At 36.2% G+C, this 9,806-nt stretch overlaps 1 protein-coding gene across 1 annotated transcript in view; it reads right to left on the minus strand.

The window, feature by feature from the left end:
* The window catches only part of LOC102833226 (disintegrin and metalloproteinase domain-containing protein 18-like), a gene marked incomplete at its 5' end in the record, with an annotated part of 250,534 nt that extends 242,235 nt beyond the window's left edge, over window positions 1-8,299 (minus strand). The window contains 2 exons of the mRNA XM_006859992.1: window positions 6,999-7,176; window positions 8,205-8,299. Of these exons, the coding sequence (XP_006860054.1) occupies window positions 6,999-7,176; window positions 8,205-8,299 (273 nt within the window). The remainder of the gene's footprint in view (window positions 1-6,998; window positions 7,177-8,204) is intronic.
* Window positions 8,300-9,806: the final 1,507 nt, after the last annotated feature.

Genomic DNA, 9,806 nt, shown 5'->3' on the forward strand with positions numbered 1-9,806 from the left:
TCAGTCGGACAGAGAGTTGTCTTCCAAATTTCTTGGCAGAGTTGAGTGAGTGCCTCCTGTGCCACCTCACTTTCTTGAAAGATTTCAATTTCTATTCCATCAATTCCTGGTGCCTTGTTCTTTGCCGATTCCTTCACTGCACCTTCAGTATCATTGGTTCTTGAGCATATGCTACCTCTTGAAATGGTTGGACAATAACCATTTCCTTTTGGTACAGTGACTCTGTATATTCCTTCCATCTTCTTATGATGCTTTCTGCATCATTCAATAATTTGCCCAGTGAATCTTTCAGTAACGAAAGTTGAGACTTGAATTTTTTCTTCAGTTCCCCCAGCTTGAGAAATGCTGAGCATGTGCTTCCTTTTTGCTTTTCTGATTCCAGACCTTTGCACATTTTGTTGTAATATTTGGCTTTATCTTCTCGAGCTGACCTTTGAAATCTTCTGTTCAGCTCTTGGACCTCCTCATTTCTTCCATTTGCTTTAGCACCTCTACACTGGAAAGCAAGTTTCCGTGTGTCTTCTGACATCCATTTTGACCTTTTCCTTCTTTCTTGTCTTCTTGATGACTTTATGCTTTCTTCATGTATGATGTTCCTGATGTCATCCCACAACCCTTCTGGTCTTTGTTCTTTAATGTTTATTGTATCAAATCTGTTCTTCAGATGATCTCTAAATTCATGTGGGATATATTCAAGGTCTTATTTTGTCTCTCATGTAATTGTTTTCATTTTCTTCCGCTTCAGTTTGAATTTGCATATGAGTAATTGATGGTCTGTTCCACAGGCTGCCCCTGGCCTTGTTTTGACTATATGATAAGGAGCTTTTCCACCATTTCTTTCTGCAATGTAGTCAGTTTGATTTCTATGTATTCCATCTGGTGAGGTCTCTTATGTTGTCTAAAGAAGGTATTTGAACTGAACAAATCATTGGTTTTGCAGAATTCTTTCAACCGTTCTCCATCATCATTTCTGTCACCAAGGCCATATTTTCCAACTACTGACCTTCTTCTTTGCTCCCAACTTTTGCATTCCAATCATCAGTAATCATCAATACATCTTAATTGTATGTTTGATCTATTTCAAATTGAAGAAGTTGGTAGAATTCTTCTATTTCATCCTCCCTTGCTTCAGTGGTTGGTGCATAAATTTGAATAATAGTGGTATTAACTGGGCTTCCCTGTAGGCACATGGATATTATCATATCACAGACGGCATTGTAACCTCATGACTGATCTGAAAATGTTCTTTTTGATGATGAATACAACAACATTCCTCTTTAATTTGTCATTCCCGGTATAGTAAACCATGTGGTCATCAGTTTCAAAATGACCAATACCAGTCCAATTCAGCTCCGTAGTGCCTAAGATATTCATTTTTATGCTTTCCATATCATTTTTGACAACTTACAATTTTCCCAGATTCATACTTCGTACATTCCATGTTCCATTTTTCAATGGATGTTTACAGCTGTTTCTGTTCATTTTGAGTTGTGCCCCATCAGCAAATGAAGGTCCCGCGGGCTTTTCTCCCATGGGCTTTACTCCATTCACCTCATCATGGTCAACTCTACGTTGAGGAGGCAGTTCTTCCCCAGTCACATTTTGAGTGCCTTCCAACATGAGGGGCTCAATTTATGGCACTATATCTGACAGTGTTTCTCTGCTATTCATAAGGTTTTCAGTGACTAAATAGTCAGAAGTAGTTCATCACTCCTTCTTCCTACTCTGTCTTTGTCTGGAAGCTCATCTGAAACCTGTCTACCATGTGTGACCCTGCTGGTATTTAAAATACCAGTGGCACAGCTTTCAGAATCACAGAAACTCACAAGCCACCACAGTATGACAAACGGACAGATGAGTGGTGGTAATTACCATTAGGTATGATAGGTATTAATTAATTGCTGTCGTTATGCTAAATTTTGTGCTGCTGTTCATTCCTTTGGTCTAACTACATACTGTCTTGTGCTGAGTTCATATTTTTTGTACTATTTCTTGTCAGTTTCTTCTTAATTTTAATGTTTCCTTGTTCTACTTGGATCTTCATTTTCATGGTAAGTTGTTAAGTATTAACTTTCTTTGAGGTTACCCTATAGCCAACTATCTTTTCCCTCCTTTTAAGAAGTCTATTATATCCTGCAATCTACCTGACCTCCTCACTTCCTGGATCGCTGTTCCTATATTTTCCCCTTCTTTGATATTGTTATTAATTTGATCCTTGTTTGGATTCACAGGTCCTCTGAATTCGTTGTTGTAGTTTTGTTCTATTATGAACTCTGCTATCTGTTGACTGAGTTCCAGGTGTAGTTGTCATGTCTGTGAATCTCTGGTTGTTGTCTGTTCTTGTTTCTTTTCATTCCAATGAACTCCCTTTAGGATGTTGTGAAGTACAGGGTTGACTTTTTTAAAGTTTCTTAGTTTTTGTTTATCCTGGAATGTTTTAAAATCACCATTGTATTTGATTGACAGTTTTGGTAGTTAGATGATTCTTGGTTGGCAGTTTTTTTCTGTTAGGGTTTTGTATATGTCTTTCCATTGCCTTCTTGCCTACATGGTTTCTGCTGAGAAGTCAGAGCTTAATCTGATTTGCTTGCCTTTGTAAGTAACACTTCTTTTTTCCCTGGCTGCTTTTAGGATTCTCTCCTTGTCTTTGATTTTGGAGAGCTTGATTATGATGTCTCAGTGATTTTCTTTTGGGGTCTATCCTTCCTGTGGTTCATTGAGATTCTTGAATGCTTATCTTCTCATACTTTAAAATGTTAGGGAAATTTTCTACCAGAAATGCCTCAACTATCTCCTCTGTGGACTTGTGTGTTTTTCCCTGTTTTGGAATGCCAATAATTCTTAAGTATTCCTCTTCATATTATCCGTCATGAATCTTAGACTCTCTTCAGATTTTTTTTATCCTTTTTTCTACTTGTTCTTCTATCTTATCAGTATTGAGAGATTTTTCTTCCACCTCCCTGGTCTGGCTTCCATCTCCTCAATTCTACTCCTTGCTTTTTCAGTGTATTGTCCTTTTCTGATATTTTATTATTAATCATTGGACCTCTTTTTGCAGGTTTTAATTTGTTTTCAATTCTATATCTATCTTGTTTGATTATCCCTGTAGTATTTTCCTGATTTCTTCCTTATTTTCCTCCATAACTCTGTGGAGCATTTGGATTTGTCTCCATATAATTCTTTTGAATTCCTTTCTCAGGCAAATCCAAATCCTGCTCTTCTTCTAATGGAAAGTCTATGTCTGTCTCCAGCTCATTTGTCTCAGTCACTCTTTTCTGATATCTTTTGTTGTTTATTTTCTTGGTCATTTTCAATGATTAAATGAATGTATATTTCTGTTTTGTTAAGCTGACTGGGTATCTCCTGGTGGATGTGATATAGAGATAGGCTTACCTTTACAAGTCTCTTATTACTCAGCTTAAGGCTATCTTTGCAAGTGTTGGCTATCTGTATAATGCCAGGCAGCTGGTATTGGCTCCTGTCTGGATGGTTGGATATTATGGTGTATGCTTGTAGCTTGGCTGTATGGGCACAGTTGCTATCTCTTCCTGGGTAACACATGAAGAGAAAGCTTCCACCCCAAGGAAAAAAGTGAGACCAAAATGACCAAAAACAGAAACAATATAAAAGTAGAGACAAAAACAACCACTCAAAAACAAAAATAAAACTGTAGCCAACTGTCCAGTAGCTTTTGCTGCACAGGTCAGCTTTGGTTGGGGTTATCCACTCATTCAAGACCATCCTCTAGTCACCACCATTGAGGTGCACAGATAGATATTGATAAATGAATGGAAGAAAGATTGTCCACTATTTTTATCTCTGAAGGTCAGGTAGGTATCTGCATATGCATAGCATAATTCTCAAAATGACTGCATATATAGTTTGGCTTTATGGCCAGATATGCTGTTTCTTGTTAGGTAAGGTTGGAATAAAGGGTCCCCACCTGGCCAATTTCAGACCTGAGTCCTAGTGTCAGATGTCATAAATAGCCATGAAAGGATTCGTTTTGGGGACTGCTTGGGCTCCCAGGGACCTCCTCCAAAAAGGTCCAGTGGGAAAATTGTGGGTTCAACACTGGACCTTTTTGGAGGTGTGCTCCCACCCACCTGAAGGTTTCTGGGTTGGGCAGAGAGGGTGTGACAGGGGAGAGAAGCAAAGAAAAGTGTAAAATCCATCACATCTCTTTTTCCAGATGCCTATCTGTGGTTTTTAGTGCTGTATCTCTGTATCAGCCTGGCTGTGACCCTGCCCTCTGATCTCAGCCCAGGCCAAGGGGCCTACAGGCAGAATCCCGATCAACTCAGAAATTGCTGTGCTTCCCCTCCACAATCAGATTTCCCCACTGGTGGGTGCAGGGAACTGATGCTATGCACCTTATATTATATCCAAAGCTCTGGAGCTGCTCCAGAAAAGCACTTTCTCTGTTTTTCTGTACCTCTGCTGAGATCATTTAACTTCTTGACTGCTGTTTCCATAAGTGTTGATTATGGATCCAAGCAAAATGAAGTCCTTTACAATTTTAATCTTCTGTGATAAAATAACTTTTATCACAAAGTTATTTACTGGTAAATTGTGAAGACTTTTGTTTTCTTTACATTGAGTCATCTTCATTTTCGTCAAGCAAGATCATATCATCCACACATGATATATTGTGAATTAGTCTTCCTCCAATCCTGATGCCAGGTTCTTTATATAATCCAATTCTTAGATTATTTTCTCAGCATAAATACTGAATAAATATGGTGAAACGATACAATTCTGGCACACAACTTTCCTGATTTTAAACCATTAAGTATCCCTTTGTTCTATTCTAAGAACTGTCTATTGGTCTATGTATGTGCAAGTTCTTCATGAGCACAATCAATTGTTCTGGAACACCTATTTTGTGCATAGTGAAAAGTTATTGCATAGTCAATAAAGCAAAAGTAAACATAATTCTGGTATTCTCTGCTTTAATCCAAGATCCATCTGATGTCAGCAATGATATCCCTAGTTCCATGTCTATCCTTTTCTGAACCCACCTTGAGTTTTTAGGACCTTACTGTCGATATACTGTTGCAACCATTTTTTAATTATCTTAAGTAAAATTTTATTTGCATGTGATATTAGTGATATTGTTTGGTGATTTCTGCTTTCCATTGGGCCACTCTCTTTGGAATGGACACAAATATGGATTTCATCCAATCTGTTGGCCAGTTTTCCAAATTTCTTGGCATATATGAGTGAGTGTCTCCAGAGCTGCATCAGTTTGTTGAAAGATTTCGATTTTATTCCATCAATTATTGGAGCATTATTTTTAATCAATGCCTTCAGTGCAGCTTGTACATTTTCCTCAGTACCAACTGTTGTTGATCACATGACAGCTCTTAAAATGATTGAAAATTGATCATTTTTCTTGGTATACTATCTTTGCATCCCTTCTCTCTTCTTTTGATGCTTTCTACATCTCTCAATATTTTCCACATGTCACTGTTGTTTTAAGTGCCATCAAGTTGGTTCTGACCCATAGCGACCCTGTATAGGGTTTCCTAGGAGCCAACCTTGAGGTTCAAACCCAGTTTGCAGTCTAGCACATTAACCCCCAGCACCACACCAGGACTCCATTTTGCACATAGAATCCTTCATTATGAACCTCAAAAATTAATGTTTTTCTTATTTCATTCAGCCTGAGAAATGCTGTGTACTTTCTTTTTAGTTTTCTAAATCTAAGCCTTTGCGCATTTCATTATAATACTTGAATTTGCCTTCTCAAGCTGCCCTTAGAAATTTTCTGTTGATCTCTTATACTTCCTCATTTCTTCGATTCACTTTAGTGCCTTCCAACATGAGAGGTTCATCTTTGAGAACTATATCTGACATTATTCTTAAGCTGTTCATAAAGTTTTCATTTTCTGACACTATATGTGACAATGTTTCACTGCTGTGTATGGGTTTTCAGTGACTAAATATTCAGAAGCAGTCAGCTTCTCCTTCCTAGTCTAACTTGGTCTGGAAGTTCCATTGAAATCTGTCCACCATGGGTGAATCCACTGGTATTTAAAATGCCAGTGGCATAGCTTTCAGCATTACAGCAATATGTAAGCCACCACAATATGTCAAACTGACAAAGTAGTGGTGCCCAATATTATATGTTGTTTCTGTTAAGTGCCATTGAGTCAGTTCTGACAGTGTTGTACTACTATTCATAAGGTTTTCAGTGTCTAAACATTTAGAAACAGTCTGCTTTTCTTTTTGCTAGTATGTGAGTTGAAACTCACCAGTTGCTCCTTGGAAACCTATCCAGAGTCACTATGAGTTGAAAATGACTCAACGGCACTTAACAACAACAATATAGCACAATTTAATGATAATTACAAATGTGAATGATATTCTTGAAGAACTTGTTGTTTTTATTTGTATAGGGTTTCCAAGGTGTGGCTGGTGGATCTGAACTACCAACATTGCAGTTCAAACTGGTCTTGTCATCCTGTGCTGATCCTACAGTGCCACAACTGGAACTCCATCAAATTTAGGACCATATTATAAAAAAATATAAGTTTAGTGACAATGCAACCACATATATACATATGGTGGTGGTTGGTGCTGGTGTGCCATGGAGTCAGTTCCAACTCATAGCAACCCTGTATAGCGATTTTGAGGCTGTTAATATTTCTGAGCCTCATCTTTGTTACACCTTCTCACCAGTAGTTTTGAACTGCTGACCTTGAGATTAGCAGCCTGACTCATAACCACTATGCTACCAGAGTTCCTTAAATATATACATATAAGATCACTGAAATTGTAGAAATATTCTACCATAATATTTACAATTCTTAAATCATGTGTTTTCTAATATAATAAACATGAAAAATAGTTTTAAAAGTAGTACTATAATAGAAGATCTTAATATCCTCAATTTAGTTTAAGTTTCTTTTACAAATTTATGAAATTTCAAATTTTCAATGTGGATAACTATAAAAAATGATATAAATAAGTATATCATTAAAAGAGTTACGCACTTTTGATTTCACAAGAATTCTGTAGAATTGATCGTCAAATTGTTTCACAGGATAAGTTCTTTGTAAGGGAGAAAAATCTATTTTATCATTTCCTATTTGATAAATCATATGCTCATATGTGCCAGCAGATTGCAGGGGTTCAATTCCATAACTGACATTCTCCAGCTGAAGTAATCCTCTGAAGATTAAATTTAAAAAGAAAATAAAAGCAATCAATATAAATTTCTCATCAAGAAAATTACATAAATATTAAGTAGACATACCTTCTATAAATGGAATAGTGATATTTGAGATGTACTTTCTATGAATCTTCCAATAATATGTTAACTTGCAAACCAATATTTTATACTTTCTTCTTTTATGGCATTTAATAATAGTTTTAGTTTAATAATAGTCTTTTATAGAAGAGTCACATTTCTTAACTATACTATAATCACACAAGTACATGATACCATAATTTAAGTAATACAAAATATGGTTTGAAAGTTAATCCTATGGATGATCCTTAGAAGTTACACAAATATCATTTTCTTATATAAGCAAAATATTTCTTTTTCCAGAGCCATTGAGGCTGAATGAACTCCCAAAACCATGGCTTCATATAATCTTTAAATTTTAAATAAAATTATCCCGTAAAGTCCTCTTTGAACCATGCACTATCTTACCTTAATTAGTAAAGAATATCTGCCTTGAGTATTGTGGACTTTTAGAAAATTGTCTATGTAACAGCAAAATGACTGCAGAAATTTAAAAGATTAGATGAGAAACATAAGAAGCAGTTAGTTTAAGTTGATGACAGTGAAATAATTTTGAAAAGGATAGAGAAAAATGGTTTTCAACTTGAATTTATTCAATATCAGTGAATTTTGCATGCAGAAATAGTTGAAATGGATTATCTTTTGCTGTATGTATTTTCACCAAGCTAGACAAAAATAAATGAATAAAGAAAAAAATAAATATAGAGGTTCTTAATAGTACAAAGAACTTTGTGTAAATTTTATAAATGAAAGCATGAAACAGACACAAAGAAAAGAAAATAACCAATAACAGAAAGAGAAGGAAGGAAAAAAAAAAAAGCATATGAGAAGAAAATATAATCAAAGTATGCATTTACTTTGTCTTCACACTATTAGTCTTTAAAATTTTTCAAAATGGAAGGGTCATGCAGCATCTTCAAACAGGTCCATCACTAGAATACATCATTACCTGAGGCCAGAACAGGCACTAAGTGTCACAACTGAGTTTGGAATTTCTGCAGCATGTCCTTGATAAAAACAATTAGTCTGAAAAATAGAATGAGGAAACAGTCACAAATGCTTCGTATATAATGTCTTCAATTTTAAATTTCCATATGCCAACAGACATTTGGACTTAGCCATCATCAAAACATTACTTTCAGTTTCTTCCATTTCTTTGTCTTTTATCTCAAATTCCTGTTAATCACCTTCTGCTTATGAATACCTATGACTTTCACCTGCCTCCAAATAATTCTTGCTATAGCTCTAAATTTTTCACAGCTTTATGATCATGCTTTCTTTCTCAGTGACAGTTCTGAATATATAGACCTGGTGATGATGTAATTGATAATATTCATTTAATGGTAACTGTAAATAATTTGCTTATTTTTCTAAGTTACTCCAATGTAATTTAACTGACATCTCCTCATTTTGATTTCTCTTAAATATATAATCATATTAATCATCCTTAAGTCAGATTCTTTTCCTTATTGATTTTTTTCTCACCCTGGTATGGTGCAGTGGGACAAAGCACTGGACCACAAGGTTGTTTTGAACCACAAGGTTGGCAGTTCAAGCTCACCAGAACTCATTGGAAACTCTATATAAGGTCGCTATAGATAGGAACTGACTTGCTGGCCTTTACCAACAACAACAATGTTGGGAGAGAACCTGTTGAGTCAGTTCTGACCCATAGTAATCCTGTACGGTTTCCAAGGAGTGGCTGGTGAATTTGAACCATCAATCTTACGGTTCAAACCAGCCTTGCAGTCAAGTGATTATCCTACAGCGCCACATGAAGACTCCATCTTCAATTAATTCTCTAATCCCTTTTCATTAGCTTGTTGTTGTTGTTATTAAGTGCCATTGAATCAGTTCTGACTCATAGTGATCCTGCTACAGTTTCCAAGAAGCAGCTGGTTAGCTTGAACCACCAACTTTGTTGCAAACCAACTTTGCAGTCTAGTGCATTAACCCATAGCACCATCTATAAAAAGTCTTGGATCCTTTAATAATCCTTTGCTACAAAAACTTCAGTACCAAAACATTATATCTTTTGAATGTGTCATAGTTTTATTAACTCCCAGATATACACCTCCATCTGAGACCATTTCCCTTATTTTATAACTATATTTAGTCTCAAAACCTACCCAAAGACAGCAGTAGGTAAGAGCTTTCTCTAGTATTAAAGTAAGAAAACTTCATGCTGACTGATCTATTTCACACACAACACACAGAGGCGAGAGCATGCTTGATGTGTTCACATGAGCAGGGTGAGCTAAGTAGAGAGATCCATTTCCTGTTTTATACTAAATGACAGGAGCAGTTACTTCCACATGTACTGGTGTCAGCAGACTCAGTAGTTACTGACCCTTCACCCAAAGGAGGAAGACAAAAAAGATCCCTATCATTCAGCCCATAGACGATGGTACTCCATTTTCTGGCATTGGAGGAGAAATAATCCTAACAAGATATTTCTCAATGTTGCCATCCTCCAAACAGCAAAACTATGGGCATAAAAATGTTCCCTCACCCAGAGACACCAGTAGAAATAGAGATAAGCCAGGGTACT

The sequence above is a fragment of the Chrysochloris asiatica genome, unplaced genomic scaffold (assembly GCF_000296735.1).
Source record: "Chrysochloris asiatica unplaced genomic scaffold, ChrAsi1.0 scaffold00035, whole genome shotgun sequence".
NCBI lineage: Eukaryota > Metazoa > Chordata > Mammalia > Afrosoricida > Chrysochloridae > Chrysochloris > Chrysochloris asiatica.